Source organism: Anguilla anguilla, chromosome 4 (genome assembly GCF_013347855.1).
Source record: "Anguilla anguilla isolate fAngAng1 chromosome 4, fAngAng1.pri, whole genome shotgun sequence".
In the NCBI taxonomy this organism is placed as follows: domain Eukaryota; kingdom Metazoa; phylum Chordata; class Actinopteri; order Anguilliformes; family Anguillidae; genus Anguilla; species Anguilla anguilla.
Window position 1 is genome coordinate 14,126,588 of NC_049204.1, and position 16,950 is coordinate 14,143,537.

A 16,950-nucleotide genomic window follows, 5' to 3' on the forward strand; every position below is an offset into this window, starting at 1 on the left:
AAAAGGTATATTCTTTTTATTTTTTTATTTTTCAATTCCGCATTGGCTGTAGCTGACTTCAGAAAATGCACAGTAGATCATTTCTAAACATAGAGAACTCTACTGTGCAACCTCTTTAGGTATCGTTAGTCATTTTTGACAAAAGCTTTTATTATTGTATGTTTGGGATCATTGTCCTGCTGTAGCTGGAGGCGCCGTCAAAAGATTTTTGAGGCATTTGGTTTAACTTGAAGAGATAAGACGCCTTTCTTCTTAATCATGTTCCAAACAGTTGATTTTGGTAAGCCTAAGGTTTGGCCTATTTCTCTGACTGTTTTTGTTCTCATAATGGCTTCCTTGACTTTCATTGGCACAACTCTGGTCCTCATGTTAACAGACTCCAAAGGCAATGAAAAGTCGAGAATCAAGACTAGATACTGAAAGCTGTCAGAAACACCTGTGAAGCCATTTGTCTCAAACATTATGGTACACTGAAATGGGGGGACTATGTGTAAAAAGTGATGTAATGTTTACATGGTGAAATCAAAATATCTAAATACCCTGTTGAGGAATAATTCAGTTCTGCACAGAGACTTCAATTGAGCTTAAGCTTTAATGTATGATATCATGGAGAGAAATCCAGAGTCTGCAATTCTCTGAAGAGTACAGTTTATTCAGCAGGATTTATATCTCCTAGACAGGCAGAGAAATGTGCTATCCTTAAAAAAGATAACAACAATAGATCTTTCTCTGTGGGAACTAATTAAAAATGGGAGGTTACATATTTAGCAACATGCCCAGACTATATGTTGGGCAGCCCGGGAACCACGATAAGGCACTAAACATAAGGATATACACTCAAAATATGTCGTATTTGTAATTTTCCACAAAAGAAAAGACAGCCTGTTAAATTCATCCACATAGCCGTTAATAACAGATGAGAATATAGACTTTGACCACATGTGAATTGTTTGATTACAAATTTAAAATTGTGGAGGACAGAGCCAAATCTTCATGCCAAATGTTATGGCTCATCCATTGTGTAATGCTAATTGTGTAGTTCCTCAGGTTTATATTCTGTCATTGACAATGAGAGTCACCCAGGTCAATGTAGGTAGGCACTAGGTAAGGTATGGCATGAGGTAAGACCTTTTGTTGATGTGGTCTTAAGTAACTCCAGTTTACAGCAGTTACCCGTGTCATCAGTCTTCATTCAGTTGTTGATCATCAAATATTTATTCCATCATAAAGCATCAAAGTCAAATGAGCTGTGAATAAAGTTTGTTAGCAATCTGACAGAGAGTGATACAAGCTCTGTATCTTTGCTTAACAATGTAGCTCAACTGACAATTCAGTTATCTTGTTTCGGGTACCAAAAGATAGCGAATGATTCTGCTGTCCTAACCACTCTGGGAAGTTTGTTCCACCAAGCTGAGACCAGTAGAGAAAAGCAACCCTCACAGGTAGGGGAGAGCCAGTTGTTGCCAGGTTGTGCAATGATGAGATCTGGCTTTGGTGTTGGGTTTTCAAGACATAATGGAGATTGAAAATTTTCTATAGCTGACATACATTAGATTGTGATGCTGTTTTCCATCCCTGCCGGGTACAAGTACTCATAGGGGAAGTCTTGCAAGGCAGATCTCCTCTTGATGTTTTCTTCAATTTCCTTCAGCTTGCTTTGGAAGTTTAAGATGGGCTCTCTCGTGTGTTTTTCAAAGGCAACTTCCTCAGGGTACTGTCCAAGTGGCACCTGTGGGGAAAGTGATCAGTACTGAGGGCCAGATCTTGAAGGCTTGTCTATATCCAAAACCCCAAAACCCATACAAATGCTATTTCAGGGCCACAGTAGTGAATCTTTCTCTCTGTTTTTTTTCATATTTTTGTTAAGTCTCAAATATTCTGTAACTTCTGGGTAAAGTTTGAGCTTCCAGACAGGAGGATACCAGGTTTTTGTCTTGGTGTTCATGATTCCATTTACCACAACAAGTACCCCAAGACAAGTGGATGCAAACTAACTCCATAGCATCAAAGATCCAACACCATATTATTACACTGTAGGTATGACATCCATTTCAGGATGAACACAAAACCACTGATATATGTACCCAAAATGCTCAATTTCTGCCTCATATGCGTATAACAATCAGTTCCAGTGCTAAAAATAATTTCTAGTCATTTGTATAATTTCTGAAGAAAACCCTGAAGACAGAAAAACTCTTTGTTGTACAGGTACTGCACAATAACTTAGCTGACTGGTTTTGCCTTCCCAAATACTTACAAAGTCATTTGGCACCTGGCTGAGGAAATGAGCCACATTCATAGACTCCAGTGTTGTGTCAATGTCTGGGAGAGTGTCCATTATGTCTTTCTCAGTCACCTCCTTGTCCTTGGGCTCAGGTTTCCTCATTGTTGTTGGTCCATTTGGCATCCATGCATACATATCATACTGTTTAATGACAAGGGTAAACAATAAAACTGGCTTGAGAATTGCGTTTGTGCTGCTGCAGTTCTTGCAGTAATCTCAGGCCTTATATTCTAAATGTTGACAGAACACACGTTATTAAGAGCACATTTTCAGTAGTCTATCTGGACAAAATCAATTTAATCAATACACATTGCAAATTCATTGCAAAAGTAGAACTGTCATAAAGGAAAGTTGTGCAAAAATAAAACTGAAATCCATCTTCAATCCAAAATCTGTATTACTGTTCACATAATCACAAGGAGAGTGGTAGAGGATTGAATGACATTTAAAAGCATTACAGCAGAAAATAAACCTATGATCTGATCTACACAGTCTTTCTCTTTGGGCCATCTATGAATGTTTCTGAATGAAGGGTACTGTACCTGCCCATGGTTCACAGCAGCATGTTGGGCAGAGCAGGTGAACATTATCATGGTGATGTATTTAATGGCTTCTTCTCTTGTCTTCAGGCTTGAGGGGCAATCTAATGATCAACACACATCCAAAGTAAAAAAAAATAGATCCAGTCTTCCTCAATTTACCATTTAATTTAAACAGGTTGCCATTTGTCAGTGTGGACAGAGTTTTTACGTTATTATGAATGAAGTTACCTGACTTCTGCAGAAATCCATAGTTGTATATGAAAAACACCATTTCTTGCAGCTCTGGATCCTTGTGTATCTCTTCATCATCTGTGTAACATCCATTCACCACTTCACGAACAAAGCTGGATATATTAAATAAGTAATTAAATTAAATAAACAGGTTTGCATTCATGATAATTGGAATTGTGAAAAGATCACTACGGAAAAGACAAGCATCCTCCATTTAATAGCTATTTACTTATATATGGCATCCCAAATGGCCATGGCGTCATCTCTGTAGTAAAAGTTCTTCAAATGTTCAATGCCACGGTGCTTCACATTATCAGGCAGGCAGAGGCTCTCGTAGGTAATCTCCTGAGTTGCCCTCTTTAAGACCTCCCAATGTTCATCGTTCCCAATTCCTGTGTGCTGTGTGGGTGAAAATGTATAATATAGTATTGTTTTCTGGGTTTCTGGTAGCAAAAACTTGAAAAACATGAAAAACATTAAAACATGAAAAAACTGTAAGCATACTCACGGGAAAACATTGGTTCAATTAAGTCACCATAGAAGTCTCATATTAACACTAGAGAGGACCACCTTTTCTTTCTACGTTAAACCACCAAGCCTGACACCCAGTGGCATCAGGCTCATCCAGCATTACAGGATTGATTTCAGCATCCACAACAGCCTAGTCTCATAAAGATTGTGAAACAGTATGTTGCAAAACCATTTTCTTGATATAAAGGACATGTCAATTTCAACTTTTTATTTCTAATTTATCTTGGTTTTGTTTCATAGGTAAAGAAAATGTGCCAAGGTGTATTACAGGCACATTGAGATAAGTGCTAAAATGTGCAAAACAAACAAAACACAAAATGGAGAACATAATTAAATAAATACAAAGTAAAATATTCAAAAAAATTAGAATTTTTTTTTATTCTAACAACGCCGTTATTTTAATCCCAGCTATTTAGGAAAAGTCATGGAAGGAAGAGAATATGCATTCACGGTGTGGGAGTAATTTGTATTTTAAAGTCCAAACACCCAATGCTGTCAGCTCTGGCCTTTTTAGTGTTATGCAATAATATAAAAATGTCAAGGGAACATTATTTTGGGTAATCAATGATAAAATTTTATACTGACCTCCACGAAGAATCCACCTTTATTAATGAGGGTGTTTCTAGCAGTAATGTTGATTGGTAAAGTGTACCGACCAGTTGCACGAAGAATCTGTTAACACATAAATGCATTAGTTATACTGTTGTTAGAGCAAAATACACAATACAAAATGCAAATACACTGCATAAAAATGTATCAGTTAATAAATAAAATGTTTATGCAACCTAAAGAAGATTCTTGAATAGTCAACAGACCCAGCTGACACAATGTTCTCAGTGGTGTGAGAAAATCTCCTAAATTGCATCTTGCCAGTAGAAGAGCAGTAGAAGAACCTTGAGACAAAAGCCCACTTAGTTTTCTACTAGCACTATAGTGGCTCATAAAGCCACTTCAAAATTACACCTACTCAAGTATCTTGCCCTGTTCAAGAGGAAGAATGACATTCGCAGGGAAAGCTTGCTAACTTTAAAATATTAGCAAATATAAGAGATAGGTAGGTACTGTCTTCCGTCATGTATACTAGATCAATGTGCATTGGCCCTGATAAATACATTTAGTAAATAAAGTTAATTAACACAAAATAAATTGAACAAAATTAGAACCTTCCCAGTCTTCACGGTGAGTGTAGTGATGGTGAAGAAAGTAGCCAGTGTGACATTTCAGGTTTGTGTTTCTCCAATGATCAAAATGACATAAGGGCTTTCATGGCACATACTGTAGCTAGCTCTCCATCACCATATCTCACTACCATTCATGTAAATAGTTACAAATTTATTGTTTGTGGTAGGGTATGCACATTCAATTGCATACCTTTGATAGTGGATGTTGATCAGCCATAGAGTAGCTAGCAATGAAGAATATTTCCCCCATCAGATGTGTCCTGAGAAGATGAGAAACCAACTCATGGATGTAGAAGTCAGAGTTCCGGACCCAGATCTTGGCTAAGAGCCAGGCTTCTGGCTTGTCTTGTGGGGTGAAAACTGGATTATTCTCTCCAGGCTTCTGATTCAACTAAGAAAAAAAATATTTATCAATGTTTGTCAAACATAATTATTACTTGTATAGATGGCTGAACAAACAGGACAAACTGTTTTTTTTAACACCCTAATGCAAAATTCAAGAATAAACAAAAAGCTCATGGAAATACAATTTTGTTGAAGGTATTACTGCAAATGCACTGATTGTTCCAACTCTCCAATGTTTGAATTAATTTGTTTGAAATATTGTAATTCTCATGCGATGACACTGAAGATTTACCTGTATGGCAATAGGCTTTAACTCCTCCTCTGTTGTCTGTTGTAGCAGCATAATGGGTGCAGCCAAGAACTGTGGTGACTTGTCGACTATACCTTCTGCTATGCCGTCCAGTATCTCATAGTCCACCACATAGATGCTTCCATTCTGGTGGAACAGGAATGGATGCAACAGGCATAAATCTATTCAGTGTTTTGTAGAGAGGCCGATGAAGATAATGGAATTCAAAATCACAAACTCTGGTTCCCATCAGAAACATGTAAAATATACAGACAGGTGACAAATTGAAGGAAAAACCAACATAAAGTGTCTTTATAAGGTGTCAAGCCACCACAAGCCACCAGAATGTGCCTTGGCATAGATTCTACAAATCTTTAGAACTCTACTGGAGGGATGAAACACCATTCTTACAAACGATATTCCGTCAATCATTTTTATGATTTTGGTTGATCACGCTGTCTAGCACATCGGTCCAAAATCTCCCATAGGTGTTCAATTGGGTTCAGATCTGGTGACTGCGAAGGCCACAGTATATGATTCACATAATTTTCATACTCATCAAACCATTCAGTGACCCCTTGTGCCCTGTGGATGGGGGCATTGTCATCCTGAAAAAGACCACTCCCATCAGGATAGAAATGCTAGGATAAAGGTGATACCTCAGAATAACTTTATATTGATTTGCAGCGACCCTTCTCTCTGTGGGCACAAGCGGACCCAAACCATGGCAGGAAAATATAGCATAACAGAGCCACCAAACCTCCTCACTGTAGGGGTTAAACATTGAGGCCTGTACTGTTCTCTTGGTGTAGCCACACATGCACTCGCCCACACTTTCCGACCCTATTTAGTGATGTCTTTCCCATAGATCTAAATGCAGCTGTTACTTTAGTCACTGTTGTTTATTGAAACACAAGCCAGTTGAGCAGTCTCTGTGACTGAAGCTCCTACCGTCCATGCCTCAGTAATAAACCCTCTTTCAAAATCAATTAGATCAAGGTCAATTGGGCCTGCTCAGCATTTTTCTAAATTCCACAAAGCATGATGGGATGTTAATCGCTTAATTGTATCATGCGATGCACTTGTATGGATACATTTGCATTTGTTTTGTTTCTCCACTAATTTATTCAAGTTTTCCTTTAATTTGTCACCCGTCTGTACATAATTTTGAAATTAGTGGTTACCCTATAAATCACACAAAATAACTTTGAGGTAGTCCAGTGTAGCATTAAATTGGTTCATTCTACAGTACAGCCTAGCTACAAGCACATTCTATTTCTTACAACAAGTAGTTGAGAATTTGTTTTACTGAAATTGTTTTTCAGGACAGTTCAAGCACTGAAGGCAGTTACAACTACTGTATAACAATGTGGCTGTTGCTATATTTTATTTTACATAGAAAACTCTCAATTGCAGACTAAAACCTGCTTTACAAACAAACATTTTACTGCCAGTAACAATTGCTGCCAGTTACTATGAGGACAAGAAGAGGTTACAAAACAAAACTGCTTTTTTAAAATGATAATTATTCCATTTTATTTGGCAGATACTTTTATTAATATTTGGAGCAAGTGGCTATTTACAACACACTTACTGATGACATTTTAATAAAGTGTTACCCAGCTACGCCATATCAACTCACTTGGATGTTTTCCTTGATATCAGGGTACACCTTTTCCAAAGTCTCCGTTGGAATTTTCTGCTGATCTTCTGTGTACCTCTTGATCATTATTGGGTTACAACCATTGAGGAACAGGCTGCCATAAAAGGCATCTTCCTTCCAGTGTCGTGAGATGTATTCTAAGATAGAGAGATGTGTTACTTTTAAAATGGGACATTACTACATGCTCCTCAAATTCAGACTTATTAATATCATATAATATCATAGAGTGTACATTGAGGCTTCTCGTTTTTTTTTATCTGAAGAGAATCACTCAGATGGTGATCATGACTGAGACATATTGTAACTCTGAAAATGTGTCAAGATTGATTGAGATCCAATTCTTTAACTATACAATTTTAGCATTTCAATAAACATGAAAATAAATTATGGCTATCTTGAGAAACATTCTTTGTTGATTATTAAACAAGTGTCAAAGTGTTTGTCAAATATGTTATTTAAAACTTAACTGGCTGAGAACTGAAAAGTATTATTTGATTTAATTTTTTTTATCATTTGAGCTCTAGCATTGAAACGAAATTCAATAAATGCTCAAGAATTGCATGGTGTTTATGTACAACTTGAGTAAGTTCATCATCTCAGAGCTGAAGTACACTAACCTGCTTTTTTGCTTGGAAACCAAAACACATTTCTGATGTCATCAATTTTCTTCCACTTGCGGCAAAAGTTCCAAAGTCTCCGAAAGGTTGTCTGTGCCTTACTTCAAAAGATACATGTACATTACAACACAAAAGACTGCAATTGTGATCAAAAACAGACAGCCTTGAGACTGCAATTGTAATGATTGGTCAGCCATATTAAAAAAAAACTCTTGTTAATTGTATAGACTGAAATTATGGCCAAGTGTGACAATTTGTCTAACAAATCTGACAAATTTGGTTGTTAATTCATACTCAAGGGCAGTGTGTTTTTGAACAACTTCATCTCAGTCAGTCAGATAAATTTCTCACAAATTATAGCAGAAAACTATTTTATGTCGGTACATTTTAGGAAGTACCTGGATTTAAACACATTTTGGGAAATTAATAGGATTAGATTCTAGCATACTCACTAAAGGCCATCTTTGATTAATAGGCATTTTTTGGATTTTCTGAGTTTATGGTCATTTAAAACATTGTATTTTGAATTGCATTGCTGTAGAAATATGAGTAGGGCTGTTGTTAAGCAAATTGTTGAAAAAGATTGGGTTTCCACTTACATCTTCACTTTATTGTAAATCAATGCGACTATCTTGCGAGTGTCAAACCACAGTTCTTTTGGCAATTCAAAGAAGTTCCCTCCTTTCACAAAACCAGGGAGGCCAGGTTTGTGAGTGAAACTGTAAAGAAATATTATCATGGTATTAATGTTACATGCTATCTCATGTGGTGTGCCTCAAGGGCAAGGCTTGGCCCTTTACTTTTTAGGCTTTGCATGCTTCCATTTGCAAACACAATATATATATATAAGTTGCAAAAAAACCTTAAAATGCCTCTTTAAATGTTGAGCCCCAGGCAAGACACCTCAGTGTAATTGTATATTGCAACCAAAGTTTTCAGCAATGCATAAAAGATAAAACTAAAACCGCATTCTTTCATTTTAATCGCAAAACTCAGACCCCTTGTTTTCCATGTGACACTACAATGAAAAAACTTGCAATACACTGCTCTCTGCCCTTCCTAGAAAAGTAATAGTATAACTCTGGGGTTTTCAAAATGCAGCTTCTAACTGGAACCAAAAAGAGAGAGCACATCACACCAGTTTTTGGGTCCCTTCATTGGCTGCCAGTTAGATAAATGATACATTCAGAATCTGCTCCTTGTTTTCAAATCTGTCAATGATTTATCCTGAGAACATTGATGACATGCTGTCTAATTGTATTCCAGTAGAACTCTTAAATCCACAAACTCTAATTTACTAATAGTCACAAAAACTAAATCAAAGACATACGGAGATGCTACTTTAGGCTCCTATAGGCCCAGGCTCTGTAACAGTCTCCCAGTAGACCTCAGAATAGCCACATCAGTTGAGGTTTTCAAATGTATGCTAACAACACAGCTTTTCAGCTTGGCCTGTACATAGAACCTAGTGTGATTTTAATAATTGGTCTACATTTTATACTGATGTGTGCCCCCGTGTGTGTGCATGTCTGCTCGGCCTCTGTGTATTTGTCTTTATATCTGTGTTTAGCAAGGTATTTAATTATTCTACTGTAAAATTTGTTTTGACTGTTGCTTTTTCACGTTTCTATGCCTTGTAAAGCACATTGAACTCGCTGGATTAAATGCGCTTGATAAATAAAGTTTAATTAATTGATTGATTGATTGATTGGTTGATTGTAGATCCTTTTGCTGCTATTGACTAGAGAAGAACCAAATGCATGATGATGATGTTGATGATGATATCTACAATTCTGCTTAAATGCATTTCCAACATTAAAAGTTTATAAAATGAATTGCCAATGGTTAGAAAATCCATTCTGTAACCACAATTGTATTGGGTGGAAAATTGGTTCTGCACTGGCCCCTATATATGCATATGAGAAATTCAGATTAGGAAGCTTTAAATACTTACTGCAACTGTTCAGGAAAAATACTGATGATGCCCCTACAAAGAAAAAAATACATTCTGTCATAATGCTGTTTCTGAAGCTATATATGACTGAAATATAAACATCTAGAGGAAAGAGGACATTTCATTTCTCACAGACATCCAGGAATGTTTGTACTTACAGGAGAACACTGAGAATTAAGGATTTGCCAGTAGAACTTTCCTGAGAAGCTTCTTCCTTGACAACTGGGTTTACCCAAAACATAAAAAGGATACACATTTTCCCATAAAAGATTAACCATGCTTTTGAACATTTACAGAAATCTACATTCATCAATATGGAATGAATGTACAAGAAGACGATTGAGTGACAAAAATAAATAAGTGTTTAAATAAGCAAAAATAAATAAGAGAAACCATTAGGGTTATTATTAGGCTGCAAATATCAGCCTATGAAAATTACTTTGGATGTTTATTTTTATTTCTTGAATTAATCTGAAAATAAACCACATGGGAAGTGATCAGTTTTACCTAAATTCTCAAATTTAGGCTGCACAGACCATGTCCAAGTAAATTAGTTTGTGTGTAAGTGTGTCGGCTGCTTTTGTGAAATACAAGAATAAATATTCAACTTGCTCTACTGTCTATGCATTCTTTTTGTGCCTTTAACATAAAGTCCTTACCTGTAAAGCTTTCTGTCCTGCTGACCTGCTGATCTACAGAGAACAAGTAGTGGAAAATAAATAACTTAAAACAATTCATAATACATTATTCCTATGTAATACAGAGAGAGAGATAGATAGATAGATAGATAGATAGATAGATAGATATAGCTATCTTCTTTTGAAGAATACAGATTTCTTTATGATTCTGCAATCAGTTTTCTGCAAACAGTACTATTCTATACATACTGTATAAAATAATACAAAGAAGCTTCACATTTCAAAGCTTTATAATGCAAAACGTTGCTCTTAGTAGATAAGATAATAAGACATTCATAATCCTGATCTGTCTTTCTATGTTTGCAGCTTGTGATTAATCATTTCCCTAACGGTTTCTCTGATTTTTCTTGTCCAAATAACAAAAATTTGCTTAACTTTGTTGTAGTGCTCTTGTATATATTTTTAATTCTCAAATAATAGGCTATATTTGGTTGCATTAACATAGTGGGATCCATATAAACCTGCTGAAGATGCATAGGTATTTGCTGTATGTATAAAAAGGGCTACAATTATTACAGGGTTCACCCAATATGGATGCAAATACTCTCATAGTATACTCTCTAAATTTTACAGTCTTCACTTTAACCTCATATTCGTGGTTTCATTTCCAAACAACAAAAATCCTGATCACTGTCCAAATACTTATGGACTACACTGTAAATGTAACTTTGCAAACATATGCAGTTTCATAAAATCATACTGTATTTAATTACTTTGGATGCATTGAGAACTGCAGAGAATATTACCTTGGCATAACAATTTTAGCTATGAAATTATAGTAGAACATAATCTTACACATGGTGATCATTAAAAATGAGTATGAATTACCTTTTCCATGCTGACCAACTTTTTCTGTGGGGGGAAAACACATTTTTTGTAGTACTTGCTTGTATAAAAGCTCTAGATAATTGTCTATAATATTATTGACATCATTGACACAACATCAACATTTCTGGTTTATTGATGTGGTTTTATGGTTTATATATTGTAGTAAGATGTAAGGAGTGTAGCATATGTATACATTTTACCTTGAAACGTGTGATTGTTGAGCAAAGATTCCTTTCTCTCCAGAGATAAATCATCCTGAGGTAGCTTAGCTGAAATTGAAATAAAAAATATGTGCTTAACAAGTGCTTGAAGTTCAAGAAAAGAAAGAAAGAAAAAGCATACGGTTGCCACGCGTAACAAACAGGCTTTGAGTAAAATGCATGTATAAGCTGGTGCGTTTAATTGCTTCAGTCCATCGTGGAAAGAAAGACCATGCTTTCGTAGTTCTTCTGAGTGTACAATGCAGCATACATTCAAATTATACACCTGACTCATCTATGAAAAAAATATTTCCACCTGTACTTCCTACATCATTGATGTAAAGAGAATTTTGGGTAATACCCTCAGCCCAGGTTTGTAGTGATGCAGACTTACCAAGAGAGCAGATAGAGGGTACAAAAAGTCTGTACAAGAACACTTGCAAGAATGCTGATTTGACTGTGGGACAGCCCTAAGCCCTCATAGAATTCACAGGAAGTACTTTTCAGTCTATAATGAGTCCAAAAGTTCAGAGAATGGAGGCACATTCAAATTGTCAATTTTATCCAATCGAGATCTGCCATCTTTAAGGACAATCCAACCCCTTAAATGCTTCTTAAAGGAGTGAGACGCTAGGGAGCAAGGACTTGCACATTAGATTAAGCTGCACAAACATGGAATTCATTAAAAGCAAAGTACAGCTGTGGGTGAGCAACAAACATTAAATTCCATTATTGGTTCACTTCACAGAAAGAAAGAAAAAAATCAGTAATTATAGCAAAGACTTTATTGTAGTGTCAGTCAAGTTACAGCAGAACATCATGAAGTAACTTACATCCTGTTCAGACAAGCAAAATACTTTTAATAACTCTACCGCCGTGTCCACTCCCAGGAGAGGATGTTCAGTACTCCCACTGACGCTACAAGTCATGCCCTCACCTGAAAGTTATATCACATTGCTACAGAAGGCATGAACCTCAATTAATTTATCAATTCTTTTTCTGACCTTTTAAATGAATAGTACCTGTGACAAATGTGTGAAAACTCAGAGATTGAAGCTTCTCACCTGAATTTTCCTTGATGGTCGGCCCAGCTGAGTAAATCTCTCTGAAGACAGGGAAGTAGCATTCCTTCTCCGAGTCCAACGAGGTAACAGTCACATAGCTGCAGCGCCACGATGTGAACTGACGAAGCCAAGAGCTCTCTCGTCGGATGGTGATTTCCTTTGGTTCTCCATTTAACTCAATTGTCTTGTGGGACAAGAATGATTAACTGTACAACTGCCGGAATGTAACAGTGGTGTATAAAAGCAGTGTGCTAGAAAATAAACTTTTTGTAGGCTGTTTTCAGGCTATTTTAAAATGTAAGAATATACATAGTGCTATGTTTTCATCATACTGTAACAGGTGTGTTACAAACAAAATGCAATTTTGTGTTACTTTCAACAGACTGTTCAAAAGCCTCCCTTGGTAAAACACATAAATTGTATATTCGTGACATACATTGACACAAAATGTGTTGAAAGCAACACAAAAGTAGTCACACAAAAAAGTGTGCTAGATATTAACACATCATTTTTGAGAGTGCTGTGCATTTACCAATTATGTATTCAAACTTACTGTGTCATCTTGAATTAGATATTCTTTTTTTCCCAGGCTTTCTGGAAATTGAATGTAAATTCTATCTATTGGTCTTGGTTCAATTTTGACAATATATCTTGCCATCTTGTTTTTTTAGAGTTCACTTTTCTAGTGAGAAACTTGGGCTACTAACTCCTTTTATATTGTTACCTGGAATCCACCCACAAGGAAGTGATATTTATCATTTCCATCAGTAGCTAACTTTTATGAATTGGCCTGGAGGGATGTTATGCAATTTGGGACAACTGTTGCTGTACCCACAGAAAACTGCACACCAGAAGATTTTTAAAATGTGTAAGCATTTTAAAATTATGTAACAAACATATAAAGAAATATAGAAACATCGACATCCAGGGTTTTTAATGGGCATCCTTGAAGGTAATGTAGGGGGTCCCTGGCCAGACTTGATATACAGCGACTATATGTAGATTTGGATAAATATTTCAAAATATATATGGTTGGGGGGGGGGGGGGGGGGGGTAAATAAATAAATACAAATGAAAAATTGGAAATATTTAGGGCTACTAAATAAATATTGAATCTTACAAACCTATCCAGATATACACTATATGACCAAAAGTGTCTGGACACATTTGGGGAAGCCCTTTCCTGTTTCAGCATCCAACACTTTTTGGGTCCAACTGGGAGCCAGGGCCTAATCGCCCAATCAGTGCCCGACCTCACTAATGCTCTTCTGGCTGAATGGAAGCAAATCCTGGCAGCAATGCTCCAACATCTAGTATGAAGCCTTTCCAGAAGAGTGGAGTTTGATATAGCAGCAAAGGGTGGACCAAATTCATATTCATGGCCATTATTTTGTAGGCAATGTTGGATGCCAGGTGTCCACATACTTTTGGCCATGTAGTGCAATTGATCGTATTACAGCATATTTCTTCATGTCACTCCTTTTGGAGATATGTAATATTCATTTTTACATTCTGTCAATGAAAGCCTAACAAGATTTTTAAAAAGGCTGATTTGTTTTAAAACAGTCATGTCAATTACTGGCTATGAAAATGTTTCATTTATCAAGTCTGGCCGACAATTTGTTAGCAAAGAAGACCACAAAGACAAATTTGTGTGTTTCTACAGAAAATACTAGATTTGTAACAAGGCTGGGACTATGTTCTATGTCAACAATAAAAGGCATACAATGTAATCTCTGTAGCCTCAGTATATGTTAGTGCATGTTTGGACAAAACACCTGTCTCTATGATGCAATGACTTTCACGAAACATGATAATCTGGCATGCAGAATTCTGGAGCATGATTGCACAGCTAATGGGTGTTGCAATACCAAAAATCCCAAGAGGTTTCCTACAAGCACTTTGTCTGTTAAGCCCACTGTTAGTATTTGCACACTTGTACTACAATAACACAATGTGAATGTGAATATAACGTGATCCAAAATGGATCACAAAATATTGTTCATTTTCAATTCTTTAGGGGATATGTAATATTGATTTTTACTCTTCCTCACCCACTCACAAGTGGAGGTTGTTATAGCAGAAAAGGATGGACCAGCTCCATATTGATGCCCATAACTATGTTCTAAGGCAACATTAAAAGGCATACTATGTAACCTCTGTTGCCTCAGTATATGTTAGTCCATGTTTGGACAAAACTTGTCTCTATGATGCAATGGCTGTCACAGAAATACGGGTGACTTGAATGTGGCACTTGATAATCTGATTGGCATGCACAATTCTGGAGCAAGATTGGACAGCTAATGGGTGTTGCAATAACAAAATTCCCAAGAGGTTTCCTACAAGCACTTTGTCTGTTAAGCCCACTGTTAGTATTTGCACACTTGTACTACAATAACACAATGTGAATGTGAATATAACGTGATCCAAAATGGATCACAAAATATTGTTCATTTTCAATTCTTTAGGGGATATGTAATATTGATTTTTACTCTTCCTCACCCACTCACAAGTGGAGGTTGTTATAGCAGAAAAGGATGGACCAGCTCCATATTGATGCCCATAACTATGTTCTAAGGCAACATTAAAAGGCATACTATGTAACCTCTGTTGCCTCAGTATATGTTAGTCCATGTTTGGACAAAACTTGTCTCTATGATGCAATGGCTGTCACAGAAATACGGGTGACTTGAATGTGGCACTTGATAATCTGATTGGCATGCACAATTCTGGAGCAAGATTGGACAGCTAATGGGTGTTGCAATAACAAAATTCCCAAGAGGTTTCCTACAAGCACTTTGTCTGTTAAGCCCACTGTTAGTATTTGCATACTTGTACTACAATAACACAATGTGAATGTGAATATAACGTGATCCAAAATGGATCACAAAATATTATTCATTTTCAATTCTTTAGGAGATAAGTAATATAGGTTTTTACTTTTCCTCACTCACTCACAAGTGGAGGCTGTTACAGCAGCAATGGATGGACCAACTCCATATTAACGCCCATAATTTTGGATGAGTTAGCCATGTAGTAGTGTTTGGCTCATTAATGCACTGTAAGCTTGTGGGTCAAATGAAGTTTAGCCAGATAAGTACAATAGTACAATTTTACATTAATAATATAATGTAAAATAATAACAAATCTTATTTGTGAAAAGAAAACAACAACAACAACAACAACAACAACAACAACAACAACAACAACAACAAAACAATTTAATGTGTATCTAATTGTGCTTCACCTGAAGTCCTCAGGCTGCAGCAATGGATGATGACGGAAGAGGTTCCACGCCTGTGTGATACACAGTGTTAGTCTGTAATGTTTGTTGTGAGATGGTGATGCAGTTGATCCAACTGTGTGGGTACTCAAGCAGAGGAAGAAAGCCTGAGAAAAAGGAAACAATCACCGCCTTTCATTCTTTACAATTTATCCTGTTTTAACAGGTTACTGGTGTTTAACAGGATGTGGCACACCTGCCCTCCAAAAAGTTGCAAAACCAGCACGACTTGGTACAGGTGCAAAAAGTACATCGTATACACACCGACACTCACACATCTGTCATAGCCTGTCGTTAATGTGCAGTATGAATAGATCAGTTGCTACATACCCATCCATCCACAGAAGTGCAGTTCATTGATAAAAAAAACAAATGACTGGCAGTGTGTATGGATAGAAGTATTCATGTTAATGGTATTTCTTGATATTCTACCTTTGGCTAAAAATAAAGTTATCTTATAGGAAAAATTGTGGTTGACTCTTTCGGTTAAATTTATAATGCACTGCTCAATTTTGACCCTAAATTTAGAAGTTGTGCATTTTTCCATTATGTCATCAAGACAAACAAAATACTGTATCTGGAAATAAATATGGAGTCTCAAGCCATCCAGCTGGAAAGTGGTTGCAGCTCTTGAAAATGGGACATTGGACGAGACCACAGATGATCTACTTCTTGAAGAAATACACCTGAAACAGTTCATTGCTGTTGCACAGGTAAAATTAATTCTATGCAAGTGTATGTTAGTGTATGTTAGTTCTAGGGTTTGTGTGTGTGTGTGTGTGTGTCTGTGCATGTGTCACTGATAATTGTGTATATACCGTACATGTCTTGTCTCGACTTTCCACATAATTGACTTTCTTTTCTTCAACAGGTGAAAATGTCCTTGTCTCATAGGATGTCCACGCTCGATTTACAGAGTAACTTCAGAAAAAGTCCTTTGTCCACATCTGTGGCTGCATTTTGCAGATCTCCAACACATACCAATGTCCTGGACTCCAATGTTGGGGTGATACACATATATTTATGTCCACATAAATACCTGGTGCTATTTAAGTGGTGTTCATCTGTGGTTCAACAGTGTGCATCTGATTGTGTCGTCGCTTCTGCCGTCCCCCGCGATTCAGATAAGCGTATCATAACTTAATTTGTTTCTGCTGTTGCTAGTTAGCGAACATAGTTGTGTGTAATTTAGGTAGCCTAATCTTTTTTAAAACTTGTCTCAACTGTTGCTAGTCAGCAA

At 36.6% G+C, this 16,950-nt stretch overlaps 1 protein-coding gene across 1 annotated transcript; it reads right to left on the minus strand.

Annotated features, from left to right (window-relative positions):
- Window positions 1-636: 636 nt before the first annotated feature.
- Window positions 637-13,094, minus strand: LOC118224951 (polyunsaturated fatty acid 5-lipoxygenase-like). Its single transcript, XM_035412831.1, has 18 exons — window positions 12,981-13,094; window positions 12,428-12,611; window positions 11,364-11,432; window positions 11,164-11,187; window positions 10,297-10,329; window positions 9,796-9,859; window positions 9,638-9,670; window positions 8,283-8,402; window positions 7,684-7,784; window positions 7,046-7,203; window positions 5,407-5,550; window positions 4,960-5,160; window positions 4,174-4,260; window positions 3,287-3,456; window positions 3,055-3,170; window positions 2,827-2,927; window positions 2,258-2,425; window positions 637-1,729 (listed from the first exon to the last, which is right to left on the minus strand). The coding sequence occupies exons 1-18, from the start codon at window positions 13,083-13,085 to the stop codon at window positions 1,550-1,552; spliced, it is 2,058 nt and encodes a 685-aa protein (XP_035268722.1). The 5' UTR covers window positions 13,086-13,094; the 3' UTR covers window positions 637-1,549.
- Window positions 13,095-16,950: the final 3,856 nt, after the last annotated feature.

Excerpts from the sequence above, each read along its gene's own strand:
- LOC118224951 (XM_035412831.1), bottom strand. The coding sequence starts at position 13,085 with ATGGCAAGATATATTGTCAAAATTGAACCAAGACCAATAGATAGAATT. Across the intron at positions 5,161-5,406 it reads TAAAGCCTATTGCCATACAG|TTGAATCAGAAGCCTGGAGA; the intron begins GTAAATCTTCAG and ends TTTTTTTCTTAG. Across the intron at positions 3,457-4,173 it reads AAGGTGGATTCTTCGTGGAG|CACACAGGAATTGGGAACGA; the intron begins GTCAGTATAAAA and ends TCACCCACACAG.